Genomic DNA, 21980 nt, shown 5'->3' on the forward strand with positions numbered 1-21980 from the left:
ATTATTATTATTATTATTATTGTTGTTGTTGTTGTTGTTGTTGTTGTTATTGTTATTATTATTATTGTATTTACTAGTACTAATACTTAAAGGAAACAGGAGTCCTCAAGACATCACATTTCAGACTTATGATGTACACAGGTGTCTGTGCAGGGGAAGGAGGCCATAGGCTCCAAAAACAAAAAATAGCAACAACTTTAGCCAAATGCCACTAAACTGATGGGACGGTGCTTCACAGTGCAGATGGACATTGGACAATAATAACCCAAAACAGAAGAGTCATCCCCCAGACCTGAACCAGCTGAGCTGCTTCTCAGCTGAAGACCAACCTGAAGGCAGAAAGACCCACAAAGCAGCAGCAGCTGGAGGAGCTGCAGTAAAGGCTCGGCAGAGCAGCTCAAGGGAGGAAACTCAGAGTTTGCTGATGTTGTCCATGGGCTCCAGACTGAAAGGATTTTCCTCCAAATATTGAATATAATCCTTATAATTATAGCTATGTATTTTGTTCATAGTTTGTCCAATTACTTTAGAGCCAATGTGCAAAAGTGGCTGTAATTCCCAAACAGTTAAAGCCATATTTTTGTTCAACCCAATTAAGGCTGAAAGGCTGCACTTCAATCACATCTTGATTTCTCCATTTCAAATCCACTGTTGGTGGACAAGGGGAAATGATGCATATTGTGTCACTGTCCAAATACTTATGGATGTTTACATTTATGGATGCCCAGGTTCTCTGTGACCAGGTGAAACCTCTTCAGGTTGTTAGCTCTACTACAAAAGCTGCATCTGCAGGGAAGCTCCTCACTGAAAGTTCATTTCCCTGTTTCCTTTACAGGGAATCAATATTCGGAATCAATTTGATCAGAACTGAGCAGTTTCTAAAGAGTTCCTAGTTTTGCACTCAAATCTGAATGCAAGTCTTTGTTTTTTTGTTTGTTTCCCTGTTTGTTTGGTTTTTATTGTTCATATTTTACTCCGTTTTATCCTGTGCTCGCCTGTGTTTCCTCTGTCATTTTTGTGCAGCTGTGGAGCTTTTCAGCAACAATTCTACATTTGTCCTGTATCTGATGCCGTTTTGGCCTACGTTATGTTCAAGTGGAGGTTCCAGAGCTACAAGTGTTTTTAATGATAATATAATAATTACTTCTAAAACACCGGATACTACCGGATAATACTTTTTTGTTTCTTTGTTGTGATCATAGGAAGACACAACTAAAGAGTTTATTAATTACCCTTTTCACTCTTACTTGAAAACAGTAAAACAAAAAAAACAAAAGAAAAAAAAACCCGTAGGAACCTCAGCCCTGCACTCTGAGAGGAAGCCAGTCCATTTACAAGAAATCAGCTGGTGAGGTTGCAGTTCCCTTGTCCTCATGACCCTCAGTCCATGTAAGTCCCAGTAAGAACACAGAAGTTTTTTTTTTTTTTTTTTTTATCACAGATTATAAAAGCAGAAATCAGATCACAGTCAGCTGAGGACGTCGATGTATTGCAGCCTGACAGCAGCAGAGACATTTCTGATGTGAGTACAGAGACACTTGGTTTGTACCACAACACTCACAGCTTCAGCCTGGCTTTCAGGGCAGCCGACACAAATATTGGTGACTGTCTCTATTAGCAGAGTAAACATGATAACCAGTATAAATATCAATCACTAAAGAAAGAAAATGTAAATGGAAGTTTGTCTGCGTGTGATGAGCTGTGAGTTCACTGAACTGAACTGCCTGGTGAAATAAAGTTTAGGAGTTGCCTCTTTGAAACAGATGCAGCACAGGGTCAAGCGATGAAGTAAAAAAAAAAATGTCTCGGTAACGTTTTATATGTGTATATATGTATGTGTATCTATCTATCTGTATCTATACACACACACACACACACACACACATATCTATCTATCTATCTATCTATCTATATCTATACACACACACACACACACACACACACACACATATATATCTATATCTATATCTATCTATATCTATATATAGATATATAGATATAGATAGATAGATATAGATATAGATATAGATAGATAGATATATATAGATAGATAGATAGATAGATAGATAGATAGATAGATAGATAGATAGATAGATATAGATATATACATGCACACATACACACACGTGTGTGTGTGTGTGTGTGTGTGCATCACGGACACAGGATCTAAAATCTGTCATGGTGGAAGCAGAAACTAAGCAGGTCTCAGCAGGGTAAACAATAAAATGGAATAAAAATCATGGGAGATTTCTAATAAACTGATTTTTAGTATTGATTACCAGAAGGAACGGCTCTGTATAATAGAGTAACACTGTGACACTGTAGGTTTTGCTGTTACTGTATTGAAAGTTAGAGCTCCTTTGCATTATAACCTATTCAGTTGTTTGAAACTATAGCCTGTTCTGCCTCGTAAGAGCAAGTCTCAGCTTTAAATAATATCTACTCTAACTTAACCCAACATTAAAAAGTTACTTAAACTATCTGAAGTTCTGTGCTGGTGACACACAATTTGGCAATAAAAGAGGAAATGAAACAAAAACTGTTTTATTACCTCGACTTACTATTTTCTTTTCCTCATATTACTTAAGACAGGATAAAATGTTCATGTTCAAGTTCCTACTAACACACCAGCAGGAGTTCACTAGTTCAAGACTGCAGGAGGAAAATGTACCACTAGATGGAGCAGTTAGCTCAAATGTTGTGTTAAAACCAACTGATTTGCCAACACATAAGCATGAGTATACTAACCTAACAGCGTAATATCCAGTTCATATATTAGTAATGTATTAGGTATCTTAAAGAGACCCTGCGATGACTGTTAGTTTAGCTCACTGACATTGAGTATCTTGTTTTTATCAGTAATTCCAACATTCTTCAGAAAGCAAGTAAAACTAGGAAAACTGTTTATTAATATATTGTGTATTAATGTTGTTCATTTGAGTGAGAGGAACACAGAGACTTAATGCTGCCTGTGGTACTCCTATAAGATTTCCATATTAATTCAATTATGTAAGCTAGGTAAAATGTTTAATAAAATATGACATTTTAATATACAGTTAGGTCCATAAGTATTTGGACAGTGACACAATATTCATCATTTTCCCTTGTCCACCAACAGTGGATTTGAAATGGAGTAATCAAGACATGCAGGGAAGCTCCTCAGTGAAAATTAATTTCCCTGTTTCCTTTACAGGGAATCAAAATTTCATCAGTTTGATCAAAACTGACCATTTCAAGCTCAAATTGAAGCAGTTTTTTAAGAGTTCCCAGTTTTGCACTCAAATCTGAATGTCTTTGTTTTATTTTTCTTAGTTTCCCTGTTTGTTTGGTTTTTATTGTTCATATTTTACTCCGTTTTATCCTGTGCTCGCCTGTGTTTCCTCTGTCATTTTTGTGCAGCTGTGGAGCTTTTCAGCAACAGTTCTACATTTGTCCTGTATCTGACACTGTTTTGGCCTACGTTATGTTCAAGTGGAGGTTCCAGAGCTACAAGTGTTTTTAATAATAATATAATCATCTAAGACACTGGACAATACTTTTTTGTTTCTTTGTTGTGATAATAGTAAGACACAACTAAAGAGTTTATTGATTACCTTTTTCACTCTTACTTGAAAACAGTAGAACAAAAAAAAAAGAAAAGAAAAAAAGAAAAGAAAAACCTGTAGGAACCTCAGCCCTGCACTCTGAGAGGAAGTCAGCCAATTTTCAAGAAATCAGCTGGTGAGGTTGCAGTTCCCTCGACCCTCAGTCCATGTAAGTCCCAGTAAGAACACAGAAGTTTGTTTTTTTCATCACAGATTATAAAAGCAGAAATCAGATCACAGTCAGCTGAGGACGTCGATGTATGGCAGCCTGACAGCAGCAGAGACATTTCTGATGTGAGTACAGAGACACTTGATTTGTACCACAACTCTTACAGCTTCAGCCTGGCTTTCAGGACAGCCGACACAAATATTGGTGACTGTCTTTATGAGCAGAGTAAACATGATAACCAGTATAAATATCAATAACTAAAGAAAGGAAGTGTAAATGGAAGTTTGTCTGCGTGTGATGAGCTGTGAGTTCACTGAGCTGAACTGCCTGGTGAAATAAAGTTTAGGAGTTGCCTCTTTGAAACAGATGCAGCACAGGGTCAAGCGATGAAGTTAAACACACACGCACACACACACACACACACATATGTATGTATGTGTATACATATATATATACAGGATCTAAAATCTGTCATGGTGGAAGCAGAAACAAAGCAGGTCTCAGCAGGGTAAACAATAAAATGGAATAAAAACCAAGGGAGATTTCTAATGAACAGATTTTAAGTATTGATTACCAGAAGGAACTGCTCTGTATAATAGAGGAACACTGTAGATTTCAGCCAGAAACATAAGCAGTTCAAAGTTGCGGCGTTTTTTTTTTTTTTTTTTTTTTTTTTGACTTTTGTTAGGGGGTAAAAGTTCAGGAAGAATTAACCCTAACCCTACCTATTCTATTTCTACAGACTTAATATGGCCTATTATTATATATAACCTATATTTTTATTATTATTTGACTGCTGGTTATCTAATCTGTTATTACAGGTCGCTGTCTGACCAATAAATGAGCAAAATTCTGGACATTTCAGAGGTGGAGTTATAACTTCTGCAGCATTTCATGAATGAGATGTGATTTTATTTGAAAATGACTTTATTACCAACAAACAGGCAAACTACAGTGTTTGTGTAAAATTTCGGGGTAGTCATGGATACTCTCATGGCCTCTGAGGAGTCTCAGCTGTCGTTTACCACACCAGCAAACTTCAGTACTGGAGGCTCGTGACAGGCCTGGCACTGACAGACAGAATTCACCCATCCTCGACAGCACTCGCTCATGTTTTGGTGTAAGCACATGCTGACATTTGTTTTTGTTTAGATTATATTATTATTATTTTTCAGCATTTCTGCTTTATTTGACAGTCACAGTGGAGAGAGACAGGAAAGGCAGGGGAGACAGGGGATGACATGCAGCAAAGGACCAGCAGAGGTCGCTGTGATCCAGACTAAGCCCTGGTACATGGTACACACTTTTAACCGGTGAGCCACCGGGGCGCCCGACATGCTGACAGTTTTGAAGTCATTAAAATGTCTTCCTCTTCCTCATATTTTTGTTCAACCAGCATTACAGCTCCTCAAGGTGCTAGCTTAGCTTGTCCAGCCCTGTGCACAGCCTGCCTTCAAAACAAGGCATGAATCACAATGCATACATATCATTAATATACTCTTCTGACAGTAAACCCTGCAGTTAATTTACTTCATTCTTCCATGTTTTGAGGCAAGTAAAACCAAAACAAACTGGTTTCAAATTGTTCTCTGTAGTTACAGAATAGGATATACAGGGGATATGCAGTGACAGTTCTCCCCTTGTCTCATTTAGTTACAGGGCAAATACAACCTTTTCACATTTGGCCCTTTTGTCCATCTTGCAGACTGACAAAATTACTCACCATCTCGCTCCTCTTCCACTATAGTCCAGTCATTTTATGAAAACACCTAGGACAAATTGCAAGAGAAGCAAACTCAACTGATTTTGTATCCTCAGTTTGTCCTGAGTGAGGGGAAAAAAGTCCCAAGGAATCCCATTGGTGGAAAGTTTTGAAAATCACCTCTATATGACCACACTGTAACAAATTACTGTTTTTTTACGGTGGATTTACAACAGTATCCTACTGTATTTTACAATAATTGAAAAATACTGTTAAATAGTCATCCCTCACATGTAAATTAACAGTAAAATCGGTCAGTTAACAACAACAGTAGATAACTGTAATTTAACAGCATTAAACAGTATTTTCTGTCAAGCTGTGGAGACAGGCGCTGCTGTATGATCCCTTCTCAAGTCCAGTCACTATCTTCAGCATCTTACTGATGATTGTGGGTTTTTGTTTCTTTTCTTTTTTTGATGATAGCACTTCTTTATTGATCAAACTCCTCATTTTTGAGTGACAAGATGTAGCCTAGCCTAACTGGCTATTCCTGCACTTGACTTTAGGCGCCTTGCATGGCATCCTCTGCCATCAGTGTGTGAATGGGTGAATATAAGGCAAAACAGTGTAAAGCACTTTGAGTGATAAGTATCCTAGAAAAGCGCTATAGAAATACAGTCCATTTACCATTTTACTGTCATGTAGCCTACTGTTATCCAAAAAAACGGAATTATACTGTTTCATAAATTACGGTAGATGCGCTGTAAAATTACCATAACACCCACCGTTATCCTACAATCATATACTGTAATCCAAAATACGGTAATATACTGTTAAAATAAATAACAGTAGATTGCTGCTGCCAGTATTTTACTGTTATTTTACAGTGAAATTCCTTACAGTGCATATAATACCAAAAAATGCCCTTTTTAACACACAGGTGAATGGGGTTCAAAATTTTCCTTTCAGATATCACTATAAAAATTCACAAGTTGATTACACACACAAAGACAAGAAAAAAAGTCAATTATAAGTTCTTTGAATTATTCTGTTTACACATGCATATCACACATTATCTGATTTGATATGCACTAATTGGAATAAAAGCCAGAATAGATATTTAAACAGTGAATTACAAGGTTAATATATATATAGTAACCTTTTAATTCACTGTTTAAATATCTGTTCTGGCATTTATTCCTTATATTCCTTATTAGCGCATATCAAATCAGATAATGTGTGATATGCATGTGTAAACAGAATAATTCAAAGAACTTGTAATTGACTTTTTTTCTTATCTTTGTGTGTGTAATCAACTTGTGAATTTTTATAGTGATATCTGAAAGGAAAATTTTGAACCCCATTCACCTGTGTGTTAAAAAGGGCATTACTCACAATCCCAAGTTTGGGGAAAGGAAACAAAAGTTATGGAGTCCCTTTTGCGCGCTGCACACCCGCCACAAGCTCAGCCTTTTAACTGGGAAACACCTCCCATCTCTGGGAGTCATGTCCAAATGAGGCAATATGCATCACACAGCAGGTGCACGTGACTCTCCTACATTAAGGGCCGCTAATAGGCGCAACATGTGAATTAAATGTAGCTATCTAGCTGACACTGGGGCAGTGTGTGGCTGGTCAGATGATGTCACCAGGGGTGGAGCCAGATGTTCTGTCATGGTTTTGGACATCATTTTCATGTACTCTGTGTTTCCTGTGCAGATCCTGTTTTATTTTGTATTTCTGTGTGTGTCCTCATTGTATTACATCACTCCCTTCAAGTTTGCTGCCAGTAATCAGTCTCACCTGTTCTCAGTCAGTGTCAGCCGAGTCAGAGTACAAGCAGCTCCTGGTTCATTCAGATTGTCTTGAAGCCTTTGTGCTGAGCTTTCCAGTGTTTGTGCCTGTGAGTGTTTTTGACCTCGCTTTGCCTTTGACTCTGATTATGTCCATGCACATGGAGGTCTGCCATGTTTTTGACTCCTGCCTGTTTTTGTTTGAGATTTTGCCTGCTCCTTATCTGTGCCTCTGCTCTTTTGACTGACCACCTGTGTATGACCCTTTGCCTGGCTCTCAGTAAACCTCTGACTGATTTTACAGCTGCTCTATTTTTTGTGGTTCCTGCAGTTGAGTCTTTTCTTGGGTCTTGATTGTTACAGGTTGTAAACATTCGGGGGTTTGCCCAAACCTACAGAAGTCAAGGGACACGCTCCACCCAGGTGAGATTTTTCCATTTACTGCAGCTATACACACTATTTTTGAAGCCATTTGAGAGAACTGAATGACTACAGATCTCCACATCATTTGGGAAAAAACAAGACAGTTGACCAGAAAAAAAAAATGTGGAGCCTACTTCCTGTTTTGTGTCTAATTGTTCTGAAACTGTCTTCACTATTCTGAAACCACAACAACAAATGTCTCACTCCTGCAACCTAAAAGGAGGCAAAAATTGTCTGTTATTAATATTTTTAAGTTACATGACAAAGGTAGGGTAGAAAGTTGGTATAAATTGCATTACTGAACTTGAAGAATATTTTTGTGACTCTGTGTTGGAGTAAAGTTCACGGAATAAATGTTTAGCTGACAAATCTGCTGCATTTGAATCCATGCCATAATTATCTAGGCTGCTCTAACAAACCAAGTAAATGTGGTCTTCAGTACTTTCAAGGCCAACAGAAGAAGATTTACTCAAATTTTGTTAGCCCTCCAAATTCCTCCAAAATACCACACTGACACAGCAAGACCTTGAGGAGCGCCCCAAAAAATCAAGCTTTGATTTGATTTTGATTTGTTTGCCTCGTTATTTCATTCTAGTTCAGTGGAGCTTTGCAAGTGGAAAGTAAATAACAAGCAAGGCAGCAGGAGAGTCAATTGAACTAACAAACTGTTGTTTATTTTGCCCAGTGCAGGCTGAACGATGGGCCAGATGTTCGGCAAAACGATAGACAGAGAGACGATAGAGCTGTCAGCTCTGGGTCGGCCTTTCAGCCTCGGGATGCTGTACGACTGCCGCAAAGACTCCCTGATTCCTGGTAAGACTTTTTGTCCCCTATCTTACACCCAGTGCAAAGCAGGACCAAGCATGATAAACGTGTCTTTGTTAGTTTCCAACCAGCGCAGCGCCCCCTTATGGAAACGGCAAAGTGTCTTGTGTCCATCTGAGCTGCATGGGCGTGTTGCTCTTAAAATGAGCTGAGGTGCACAAGCAGATCTGTCTCCTCTGCAGAGAAGCCTTCCTTCTTACCTGGAGAATCCTCCATTAGAGCAGCAACCCACCAAGGTGTGACACACCTGACTTTTAAAGGGGATGGGAGACGGCGCTCTGATTGGTTTACCCAGGAGTATCAGTATCACGTTATTAAGTGAAAAAGTTTATTGTTATCACAAGATATTGTAACGTTTTAACATGATGTTTTCACGCTAGTACCTTATCACATTATAACAAGAAACTTTTCTTGTTAGAACAATATATGATTTAGATTTATTTATATTTTGTTTATTATAAATCGTATAACATGAAACTTTTCATTTCATATTGTTACGACAAAAAGTTTCTTGTCATAACGTGACAAGGTTGTATCTTGTAATAACGTGAAAACAAAATATTATAAGTTGAAAAACATCTTGTTATAACAATAAACTTTTCATATAATAATGTGATACTGGTACATTTTTCTTTTTCTGGTGTGGCAGCACTATACTTCTGTAATCTGTAACTTTTCAAATAAATACTGTTTATTTCCCACCTCTTTGGATGCACTATTGCCATTTGATGTATGACAGTAGTGATCCAACCTTTGTCCATTTCATGAAAACACTTTCTTTTTCATGCTCTGATCATTCAATGTCTGGTAGCTGTTTCCTAAAATAAATAAATACAAGAGGCATTGGTATTTGGCCTGAGCAATTTGAATTTTATTTATTTGGATAAACCCCTTGAGATGCATCATCTCGTTTTCAAGGGGGTCCAGACATATAAACAAACATGAACTCAGCAATATACAGAATACACAGAAACAAAACCAATAAACAGAAAACAAGACAATACAATGACAAAAAAAAAAAAAAAAAAAAAAAAAAAACAGAAACAAAAGACAAAAGACAAGCCACAGTTAACATCATGATGACATTAGGACAATACAACCATAACATGGCCACAGTGGCCAATACTGAAATACCGAACAACAGCAATTAAATTCACCAAATCATGGGGATCAAGGAGCTTCAATGAAAGCAAGAGCAGGCCACCTTAAAGTGAGAAGACAAAGAACTCTTAAATATAACAAACGAAGAAATAGATCTGATATTGGAAGGTAGGTTATTCCAGTCTGTTGGTGCTTTAAACATAAATGATCTTCTGTCAAAAGATTTATTAACACTAGGAACAATAAAATAAAGATGGGTAGAATGTCTAATATGATAAGTTGATGTATACGGTATAAGAAACTGCTGTAAATAAGGTGGATAATTAAAGTAAATACATTTACATATCAGTTTTAACCAGTGAATGTGTCTTCTCACTTTCAAAGATGGCCAGTTGAGTCTATCATATATCGTGCAGTGATGGGTGAAGTAAGGGCAACTAAGGATAAATCTACAGAGTCTATTATATGCTGTATTAAGGGAAGCAAGATCTGATTTGTGAGCATTTTGATAAATTACATCACAGTAATCAAAGATTGGTAGTATAAGTTGGGTAGCAAGATTCTTGCAGACCATAAGTGTGAAACAGTTACGGGAGCGATATAACAGATTAATGCCAAAATTGACTCTCCGTAGAACATGATTTATATGGAGTTTAAAAGTAAGTTCAGGTTGTAGCCATACCCCAAGATATTTAAAACTGTCAACTTTAAGCAGTGAAGAGCCATCAATACAGTTTATGACACAGGAACCAGGTTTAGACTTCAGTTTTTGTTTAGTACCAAAATCATAATGAAGGATTTTGATTTATTGAGCAGAAGTTTGTTACAAAATAACCATTCCTGAACTGAGGTAAAATCAGATTGAAGACTGATTGAAGATTGAATTTGTGGTATGTCAGGATGGGATGTGTATATGACAGTGTCATCAGCATAAAGTTGAATATGGCATGGCAATGATAGTGACTGACTCAACATAGAAAAGAGCACCACCTATAGAACCCAAACTCCACCAACAGAAAATCCAAGAAAAAATAGATCAAAGTACCTCCCACATCATGATTGACAATCTCTTAAACAATCACAGTTGGTTTTTTCAGTGCTTTCTGTAATTATGTTGTTGTTGTACTAATCTGAAAATGTGCTTTAATTGGTAATCTTGTACAGAGCACATTTTTTTACTGTGCAAAAAGATAGAAATGTCTTGTGTGTGTTTGCTGTTATACAACAACATGTTTGTTAATATCAAAGTCCAAAAATTATCTTTCAATCATGATGTCAGTTGTGGGTAGAAAATGTCTCAACCAAAGTTCAGTGGTTCATTAGATACTCATTCAGAGTTTTTTTCCCCTTTATTTCTATTATTAAAACATATTCTGATTTATATAATTTATATATTCATGACACCTTTTTGTTTTCTACATAATCCCATATGTGTTCTTTCATAGTTTTGATGTCTGCAGTATTAATCTACAGTGCAATGTAGAAAATAAAAATAACAAAGAAAAACCATTGAATGAGAAGGCATTTCCAAAGTTTTGGCTGGTACTGTACATACAAAGCCATCATGCACCATGTACATTGTCATCTATCATGTACTTTGCTGAAAGGTTTTAAAAAAATACTGAAAAGATCTGGAGCTTTGATGTGTGCTGTCAGAAGTGCATTTATTTTTCCCTCTGTTGCAGGCATGACGTTGTGGGATCCTGATGTGCTGGAAAAGAATATACGAGAAAGACCCCAACCCAACAGTGAATTTGAGATAGTTGCATCTGAATCACTTGAGGACAAATCTTCAGCATTAAATGTCCAAGCCTCCCTGAAGATAAGTTTCCTGAGTGGGCTGGTAGAGGTTGGGGGCTCTGCCAAATACCTAAAAGACAATAAGATTTCCAAAAATCAGGCCAGAGTGACACTCACATACAAAACTACAACCAAGTTCCAGGAGTTGTCAATGAAACATCTTGGAAGTGGCAAGGTAAAACATCAATGCGTTTTTGATAAAGGACTAGCAACACATGTAGTCACAGGTATCCTTTATGGGGCACAAGCCTTCTTTGTATTTGACCATGAGGTGTCTGAAAAGGAGGATCATCAAGACATTGAGGGCAGTCTTAAGACGATGGTCAAAAAGATTCCCGAAATTGCAATTGAAGGTGAAGCTTCCCTGCAAATGAAAGGCATGGACATTTCAAAAGATAAAAAATTCTCCTGTAAATTCCACGGTGACTTTAACCTTCAGAGGAATCCTGTGTCCATTCAGGACGCAATAGAAGTCTACCAGAGTCTACCAACATTACTGGGAGCAAATGGAGAAAATGCCGTGCCAGTGAAGGTCTGGCTGATGCCCCTGAAAAGCTTAGACTCTGCTGCAGCTCGACTTGTCCGTCAGATACGTATTAGATTAGTGACGGAGGCACAGAGCATCCTGGAGGACTTGAGTGAGCTAGAAATGAGGTGCAATGATGCAATAAAAAACTGCACAACCCAACAATTCCCACAGATTGGGAAGAAGCTAAAAACCTTTAAAGAATTGCTCTCTGAGTACAAGCTGGAGTTCCAGAGGACCCTGGCAAAGACACTTCCATCAATCCGGGAAGGAAGGGAAAAGGAGGCTGTGCTTGCAAAGGTGTTGAAAAAGAGACATTCTTCTCCATTCAACAACAAAAACCTCGGTGAGTGGATGAGTTGTAAAGAGAGAGAAATAAACATCTTAAAATCACTCACTGACATGATGAAAAACACCAAGATTGTCACATCTCGATATGCACTTGATCAAGAAATCCTCAGTGCTGAGCATGCTGTGTGCTTTGCTTTCACCTCACTGGAGGATGATGAACCATACCTCTCATATTTATCAAAATACTTAAAGGAAACACCAGAGAGTCCTCAAGAAATCACATTTCAGACTTATGATGCAGAGAAGGATCAATGGTTCTTTTCAAATGAAGTATGGAACACAATGAGGCAAAAAGCTAAGCTCTTCAATGAGTTTGCAGAGGCCAACAAGGACAGCAATATTAGGTTCCTTATAGCAGGTGTAGCAAATGAGACACAGAAAGGCGCGAGCATCCACCTTTACAAAGAAGGCTCTTTGGTCAGTGAGAACTTTGAACCTCCTTCAAAGCCTGAAAAAACAGCAGTAAGTGACACAACCCACAACAGTGTGACAGTGAGGATTTCCCCACCAGGATTCGGAGCAGAACACATCAGCCACTACTCTGTTGAGTACTGTGTCAGTGGAGAATATGACTGGCAGCAATTGACAGTATTGACAGCTGGAGAAGTCACAATGTCCAGTCTGACTCCTAACACAGAGTACTTGTTCAGATGCAGAGCAGTGTGCTCAGTTGGAAAAGGGCCAGTCAGTAAAGACAGTGGTCCCATTACAACCTTACCCACTAGTCCTCCTGGAAAACCTCAAGCTGACTCAAATTCAAGAGAGTTATCAGTTAGCTGGGAGAAACCTGCTGAGATTGGCAAAGGTGTCAACATTTTGAGCTACATTGTAGAGTATGCAACAACAGCTCCTGGGGTGAAACATCAAGAACTTGAATGGAACCAAATGGTTTCACAAGATGAAGAGGCCATCATATCTGGGCTTCAGCCAGAGACAGAGTACGCTGTCAGGGTCAGATGTGATTGTGGTGTAGCTGGTAGAAGCAAGGAAAGCATCACAGTAAATGTGTGGACAAAAAAGAGTGACTTTGTGTGCTTGGCAGAATTCCTCAAACATAAAAGCAAACTCATAAATTCTGCATCACCCTCAGTCTACAAGCTACCTCTGAAGGAAGAAGCTATGGACATAGATGGATGCAGGAGCTACAGTTTTGGCAAAGAAAGCTTTAGGCGAAATCGCACAATAATGGTTCTTGGAGCAGCTGGATCAGGAAAGTCAACTCTGATCAATGGAATGATCAACTACATCGTTGGTGTAGAATGGAAAGATAGTTTCAGATTCAAGTTAACTGATGAGGGTCAGTTGAGATCACAAGCTGAAAGTCAGACTTCTGAAATCACTGTGTACAAAGTCAACCATCAAGAAGGATTTAAAATCCCATATTCATTGACCATAGTTGACACTCCGGGTTTTGGGGACACAAGAGGGATAGAAAGAGACAGGGCGATCACAGAGCAGATCCGGAGTCTTTTCTCCTCTGCTGAGGGAGTCAGTGAGATTGATGCTGTGTATTTTGTGACCCAGGCTTCTCTTCCACAGCTAACACCAACACAAAAATATGTGTTTGATTCAGTGCTGTCCATTTTTGGTAAAGATGTGGCAGAAAACATCCAGATGCTGGTAACATTCGCAGATGGTCAGAGGCCACTGGTTCTCGAAGCAATTAATGTCTCTGGAGTCCCATGCCCTAAAACAGATGCAGGACTTCCTGTTCACTTCAAATTCAACAATTCAGCTCTGTTTGCAGACAACACATCCATCAATGACAAATCAGATAATGCAGATTCAGATAAAGACATGGATGTTGATAACTTTGATGAAATGTTTTGGAGCATGGGTGCCAAAAGCATGAAAAACTTTTTCACTGCTTTAGACAAAATACCAATCAAAACCTTGCAGATGACCAAAGAGGTTCTTAAAGAGCGCAAGCAGCTTGAAACAGCCGTTGAAGATTTGCAGCTGCAAGTTAAAGATGGATTAGCAAAACTTGAAGAAATAAAGATTATAAATCAGAAATTTCAAGAACATGAAGCTGCCATCTTCAGAAATGAAAATTTTGAGATTGAAGTTGAAATTATCAAACCAAAACAAATCCAGATTACAAATGAAGGAGAGTATATCACCAACTGCCAACAGTGTTCAATGACGTGCCACTACACCAGTGAAATCCCAGAAGATCAGGAAATGCATCGCTGTCCAGCCATGAAAGATGGCAGGTGCACCGTGTGCCCAGGAAAATGTGTTTGGACGGTGCATTTCAACCAGAAGTACAGGTGGGAGTATGTTACAGTTAAAGAGAAGCGGACACTGAAAGATCTGAAGGAGAAGTATGAACAAGCTACACAAGCAAAGCTGACTGTTCAGGAAGTCATTAAGAAGCAAGAGCAAGAGATTGCAAACCTTCAAGATGAGATAATGTCCCTCATAGAGGAGTCAGCTCGCTCCATCGCTCGGCTCAATGAGATCGCCTTGAGGCCCAACCCACTGAGCACTCCAGAATACATCGACTTGCTCATTGAAGGAGAAAAGTCAGAGGCCAAAGAGGGTTACCTTGCCCGAATTCAGTCTCTGGAGGCAATGAGAGAAGGAGCAAGAATCATATCTAAAGTATCCAAACGAGGAAAAGGAGGCAGTTTTTGCAGGGTTTCCTGAAGAAATTAACAGATTTTTTCAGATTATAGAGGAGAACACTCACTTGTGGATATTTTTAGTGAAGCCTTGTCATTAGATCAGGAGATCTTCTTATCTGCTTTACAGTTTTTTTCATTCGCTTTACCTCCTCTGTCAACTCAGAAACCATGGCATCAACACAGTTACAGTTTTTTTCAATCGCTTTACCTCCTCTGTCAACTCAGAAACCCTGGTATCAAAACAGTTAATACATAGGCCTAATGAGAGGTGCTCTTCCCAAAATAACACATTTTGTTTGCAAAAGGCTCTTACCATGACAAAACATTTCAAACATGCAGCAAAAGCACATTTTGTCACCGCCCAATACAACTTGCAGTCAAGTGACATAATCCAGCCACTCACTCACTTCATACTCAATACCAAAATGCAACACACCCTTTTCAGGCTGAGCAGGTTCAACCTTACTTTTTTCCTGTGTGTATTGCAGTCATATTTTTGACAATTTACATAGTTACATATTGTAAAGCAAGTAGCAAAATCCAATATTTCCCTCAAACAACTCAACTTCTGCCCAAATGAGTAGATTCCTTCAATCAGCTCTACTGCACTGTAACACAGCTGACAGCAGAATACAAAATACAGACATCAGTTTGAACAAGGTTCTCCTGTGAGCTACACATTCAAATGTGAACTTACAGTAAAGAATTGCATCCAAACTCAGAAAGACTTTGAAGTGAAATTTTACTGTATTGATGGCAAAAACTGAAATACGGTAAGTCACATACAGTATTACACAGAAAACCTCAAAGGAGTTGAAAAAAAAATACAGAATACAATTTATAGGCCCCTTTTTTGTAGGTGCATCCTGATTGATTGGTGAATGGTGATTTGTGGAAAGGGCAGTGATGCAGGTGCACTAGTGATTTCACAGTGATGCAGGTTATTTCTATCAGCTGTGAGCAGATGTTTTGCTTTTGACTACCACAGTGAAGTCAACGGAGTCAGGGCCATGTAAATGACACATGTGAGAAGTGTTGTGCAAAAGAGCCTGAAAAATGTGTGAATCCAATGAAAAGGTATGAACACATTTGCAAAAGAAAACTTCTGCTGTGGTTTGGAGGTGAAGATGACGACAAAGTGGATCCTAGTTTCATTAGACTGGAAAAAGCGATTGAAAAAAACTGTAACTTACAGTAAAGAACTGCATCCAAACTCAGAGAGACTTTGAAGTGAAATTTTACTGTATTGATGGCAAAAACTGAAATACTGTAATTCACATACAGTATTACACAGAAAAACTCAAAGGAGTTGAACAAAAAAATACAGAATATAATTTATAGGCCCCTTTTTTGTAGGTGCATACTGATTGATTGGTGAATGGTGATTTGTGGAAAGGGTAGTGATGCAGGTGCACTAGTGATTTCACAGTGATGCAGCTCATTTCTATCAGCTGTGAGCAGATGTTTTGCTTTTGACCTCCACAGTGAAGTCAATGGAGTCAGGGCCATGTAAATGACACGTGAGAAGTGTTGTGCAAAAGAGCGTGAAAAATGTGTGAATCCAATGAAAAGGTATGAACACATTTGCAAAAGAAATCTTCTTCATTATCATGACACACACTGTCATGATAATAGACACTCTCAGAGGGAATCGTGGCTCCAGGGAGCAAAATTAATCATAACACCTGTCCAGATGCTGGAATTAAAACAGTTTTAATCAGTTCTCGTAATTTCATGTGTGAGAATGTTTTTCTAGGTTACGTCTTTTTGAGTGTGTCCAGTGTGGAATTTGTTGTCAAGTTCAGTTCATACAGATTGTTCATCCTGTGTTATCATTCTCAAGGCATTTTTTCATCAGCAATATTAACTTTTATTTTAGTTGCTTAAACTATGAATTCGATGTGATGTGATGTGATGTGAAAAAAAAAAAGATTCTTATATAAATAAACATTGCAAATGATACTTACACATGTCAGAGTTTTGCTTGTGTCAGAGGACAAATTGATGTTCTTCCTGTTAAAACAGAGCTACATTTATTAATATGAAGAATATTACTTGACTGGAGGTTTGTCAGTATTGATAATAATGTCACAATAATGAACAATGAAGCTCCTTTATTTCCAGCCATGAACCAAATATACCTAAAACTAGGAAAAGTATTTATTAATATATTGTGTATTAATGCTGTTCATTTGAGTGAGAGGAACATAGAGACTTAATGCTGCCTGTGGTACTCCTACAAGGATACAAGGAAGTTTATTCGTCATTATACAACAGGTTGTTTAACAAAATTAAAATGTGGTTCCCTCTTGATTGATTTATTAAACATGGCATTTCTCACATAATCAGCACATTTGCTGATGTATGATGTCACTGATGATGTGTATTCTACAAGGTCAATGTGGTTCTCCTGGGTAGCAGCATCTTTGAACATCTGCCAGTCTGTGCATTCAAAACAGTCCAGGAGAAGCAGGGAGATGTGGTCTGATTGGCCAAAATGAGGATGAGGGAGGGCTCTGTAGCTGCCAGGAACATTGGTGTAGACATGGTCCAGTGTGTTGTTTAATCTAACAACGTGGACGTGCTGGTGGAATCTAGGCAAAACAGTTCTGAGGTCCGTTTGATTAAAATCCCCAGCAACAATAATAATAGCATCTGGCTGTTTTGCCATGTGACTGCTGATGACCTCATACAATTCCTGGAGTGCATTCTTTGAATTTGCATCCGGTGGAATGTAAAAGCAGTAACAAACACACTGGTGAATTCTCTAGGCAGGTAATATGGCCGACATCTCAGCAGTAAAAACTCAATGTCAGGTGAACATCCTCCATTCACTCTGACTGCACCTGTGCACCAAGCATCATTGATGTACACACAGAGTCCGCCCCCTCTCGTCTCACCAGAGTCCTGTGCTGTCAGCCCAGAACAGGCTCCACCTGTCCAGCGCCAAAGCCTCATCCGGCATGCCATCATGAAGCCACGTCTCCCGGCTCGTTTCCCTCTCCTCCTGGGTCGACCACACCGCTTGCGGTGACGTCTGGTCCGAATGTTTTTAAATGTCGGAACTTGAGATGCTGAGGTGCCGAGAGCAGAGATCATCTCAAGGTCAGCTGCACTCAATCCAGTCACTGCACCTTCCCCTCCGATACCGGTGAGCGTGTCACCATCGTAAGCAACATTCCCAGCAATAAATATGCACCGCCATTGCCATGACAATAATTACCATATTAATTCAATGATGTAAGCTAGCTAAAATATTTAATAAAATATGAATTTTTAATATACACTGTGGTCCATAAGAATTTGGACAGTGACACAATATTCATAATTTTCCCTTGACCACCAACAGTGGATTTGAAATGGAGTAATCAAGATGTGATTAAAGTGCAGACTTTCAGCTTTAATTTAAGGGGCAGAAATAAGTACGACAAGAGAGCAGACAAGAGAAACAGTGATGTTATCAATAGCGCAGGAGGGTGGAGGGATGGCACGCCCAGGTGAAGTGGTGTGGCTGACTGGCTGATGAGGCAAGGCTGGCTGGTGGAGCTGAAGGCTTCCTGGCAGAGAGATCAGAACAATGGGCCACATTCACCAAAACTAATTGGTTCTCAAGAATTATTTTTTTTCATTCTCTGTCATTCCTTTCCTTGTCGTTTCACTGCGCATGCACGCACGCATGTGTCCATTGACTTGTCCTCACTTGTCTGAGAATGACTTTCTTGCACAATAAAAAATAGATGACGGTACTCCATACTGATTAGAATTTCATTTGGGCATTCTTGACTCTCAACTGTGTGTGATCTAGGCTAATCAAAGGCACATTTATTAAGATAACAGTAATTAGTTGTTTGTGGCAGCACTTGTTCTGACCAATCTGACAAAAAGCAGGTGTTTGCAGAGTTTTTGTCACAGCCTGCTCGGCCCTTACCTGCTACTGCAGTATCTTTCCATCACCCTCACCTCTGTCTCATTCGCTGGCCAGCCAGACCCCATCATCAGCCTGATTGCAGGAACACTGGATTCACTAAAGAAGTGGGAGGGCCAAAAAGTGACGTGTTGTGTGTTCAGTTCATTCACAGTGTCTCTATTCCGTGCACCTCATCCATGCCCCTATAGTGCAACACTTACGGTATAAATTGCAGGTGTTGAGGTGTCTTTAAATTAATGCTTTGGACTTGTCGTTTCAATGTACATCATGAATTAACGCGCAGTGAGGTCCGTGGTTGGGTAGGCAGGATCAGCCAGAGCTTAAATCGCGTAGTACTGTCAAAAATGTAGTTATTGATATTGTTGGATTATAGCGCACACACAATTACTGCCAATTAATTTTCTGAGACATACATTCACCTGCATTTCTGCAGGATTTACAGCCCAGGAGCTCCCAAAGACAAGATCACAACAAGAAATCACCTGAATCTCAACAACACAGGACTACCAGGGGCCTATTTCACGAAACCTACCCTGCGTTCCAATACTCATACTACCATACTATTTAGTAGGGAAAAAAATAATTAGTATGTCCCAATACATACTAAACTACATACTTTGTAAGGGCAGCTGCAGTACATACTAAAAGTAAAAAGTATAAGTATACGATTTGGAACGCAGGGATAGATTAGGCTTTAAGACTGGATTTAGCAGATGTCCTGGCTTAATCTAGCCAGGATTAGGGATTAATGGGTTTCATGAAAGGTGGATTATTTTGCAAGATTAACCTGGCCAGAAAGCCTGGCTATAATTAGCCTGAACTCGGTTTCATGAAAGTAATCCCACTTTAGTTACCATGGAAATTTAGCCTAAGCCTTAGCCTGCTCCGGACCAGGCTAGAAGTCAAACTTAAATTAATCCAGTGCCCTGTTTTGTGAAAGTACTATTAGTCAGTGACTCCAATCGTAAACCAATGACTTTGTTAATTCAACACCTATTAGTATATGGACTAATTTCATATTATGCTACATTCAAATAAAATGAAAATAAATGCATTAATCAATTTAATTAATTTAATTGAATTACTCTAATAGTGTGTGACCATGAATCATAATTGTTTCACAATGGCTCATGTGATATAATCATTGTCACTCTCAGTCTTGACAACTGCTTAGTCTATATATTTATGGACTACATAATAATAATAATATAAATAATATATATATTTTTGGACGACTTACGCATTAAGTTTGTTGGCAACACTTTGCCACGCTTTCTCCTTTGCTTTAATTATAATGCTTGTATTGCCTTTACGGTTAATAACCTCCTTTACTTCCTCATATGCTTGTATTAGGCGCTGAGTCTCGTCCAGACTGAATGACGCAGCCCTCTGCTTCGCTTCCATGATCGGTCACGTTCAAGGAATCTACGATCGACTGGCATGGTCTTTGGAAGGGAGACGTAATCACGCACCAGCCTGGATTTCACAATCCAGACTCGCTAAAGTCGCTCCTTCTCAGCCTGACTTGGCTTTAGTGGAACGGAATAAACCAGGCTGTGCAGGGCAGGCTTTAGCAAGCCTAGATTTGGCTTATCTCCTGGCTTATTTAATTCACCCTTCGTGAAATAGACCCCAGGTTGATGTACAGCACACTGTATGTATTTGAATTGTGTGGCATCCTCTTGTTTTACTACATTGTGTGCTGGAAATGTATGAGTGCGAACCAGATACAATTTCGTGTCGCTTTTTGAAAAAATGAAAATTTTTTTTTTTTTTTTTTTTATAAGTGTAGTCCTCCTTACAATCTGGTGCCAGGGTGAGGGCTTCCTGCTGCTGGGGCTGTGGGACAGAGCCAGCTGAGAGTCACCTGGAGCGGAGTCTGAGCAGACAGTGAGTGCCTGCTGTCGGATCTTTCGTCTTCAAAAGCCCCGGATCTTTTTTGAGCTTTATTTTTTATTTTTATTATTATTTTATTATCCCATACGATATATGTACATCTTGTGGAGAAGAAGCGGCGTTTCAAGTTTCAAACCGATTGGACTTATCAACATGAATGGACAAGATGAACCCAAACTGGCATTAAGAACACACCCCCGGTGGCAGAGCGGTTAGTGTCTCTGTCTGCCGTGCAGGAGACCTGGGGTCCAATTCCTGGCCTGGGCAAGAGGGCATCCATACCTTATTACCTCATTTTGTTGTTGACAATGGAGTGATTCTTATTTTTCTGCCTGTTGTTGGCTACATGAAACACACAGGGGCATTTAAGGTTTCTGTCATTTTCATTTTTGTGCTCTTTTTGTGAATTTGTATTGTAGCCCAGGTGCAAACGGCAGCCTGTTCCCTGGTTTCGGGAAGTAGCTTCGGTTGTGACAGTTTGCTGCCGGTGGGTTTGGAGTTATTAACAGTTTCTTTGTTGGTATATCGCTTTAACTTCTCACCATGACGAGCCCTAACTTTTAGGAGCCGCTTACCGCTGTGTGCCTGAAGCCGTCACCTAAGACTGAAAAGCAAACTGGTGAGTGCTTGTTATGTTTGTAGCCGCTAGCCTAGCCGTCTTCATAGATTTCGAAGAGACCATTAGCTCCGCAGTTAGCGCTACTTATTGAGTGTGTATTTTGAATTAAAAGTCTGGTGTTGGGTGCTTATAATGATTTGAAATGAACCGGAATGAATGTCAAATCAGAGATTATTGTATTGCATTGTATTATATTGACAAATGAAATGATATATTGATGCATGTTGCTTTTTGATGACAGATCTCTTGTAGTGCACTTTGTAACTACTTGAGAGTTTCCATTCTTGTTATTTATGCGCTTGTTATTTATATAAGAAATCATAGGGCACATTGTTAAGGAATTGATATATATATTTACATCAATTGAGATTCAGATTTAAACAAGGATTTGTGTGGTATACTGTGTTTGTCGCCATGGCCTTCCTATGTGCAGTTTGGGCTCATTCTCCATTCATGCTGATAGGCACCTGCACTTACTGATCTGAACTAGATGCCCAAAAGGCGTTACCAATATGGCCGCCAAGTGAACAGGCTTGGCCTAAAAGGACTTTGATAGAACTACATGAGTGCTTTCAATTCCAGTGAGCCGCCTACTAGGCCTATTGACCCTGATTAGGCATACACCCTTAACTG

At 39.1% G+C, this 21980-nt stretch overlaps 1 protein-coding gene across 2 annotated transcripts; it reads left to right on the forward strand.

The window, feature by feature from the left end:
* The first annotated feature begins 1491 nt into the window (after positions 1-1491).
* On the forward strand, positions 1492-15067 carry LOC115375657 (uncharacterized). Of its 2 annotated transcripts, none has more exons than XM_030075137.1 (4): positions 1492-1522; positions 7612-7671; positions 8357-8484; positions 11283-15067. In XM_030075137.1, the coding sequence occupies exons 3-4, from the start codon at positions 8370-8372 to the stop codon at positions 14924-14926; spliced, it is 3759 nt and encodes a 1252-aa protein (XP_029930997.1). In that variant the 5' UTR covers positions 1492-1522; positions 7612-7671; positions 8357-8369; the 3' UTR covers positions 14927-15067. The 2 variants fall into 2 exon arrangements, with proteins under 2 accessions (XP_029930997.1, XP_029930998.1); XM_030075138.1 differs by lacking the exon at positions 1492-1522 and adding an exon at positions 3775-3878.
* The last annotated feature ends 6913 nt before the right edge of the window (positions 15068-21980 follow it).

The sequence above is a fragment of the Myripristis murdjan genome, chromosome 17 (genome assembly GCF_902150065.1).
Source record: "Myripristis murdjan chromosome 17, fMyrMur1.1, whole genome shotgun sequence".
In the NCBI taxonomy this organism is placed as follows: domain Eukaryota; kingdom Metazoa; phylum Chordata; class Actinopteri; order Holocentriformes; family Holocentridae; genus Myripristis; species Myripristis murdjan.

Bases quoted from the DNA above. Each gene is read 5' to 3' on its own strand.
- LOC115375657 (XM_030075137.1), top strand. From the start codon at position 8,370: ATGGGCCAGATGTTCGGCAAAACGATAGACAGAGAGACGATAGAGCTG. The intron at 8,485-11,282 runs GTAAGACTTTTT...CCTCTGTTGCAG, and splicing joins CAAAGACTCCCTGATTCCTG to GCATGACGTTGTGGGATCCT.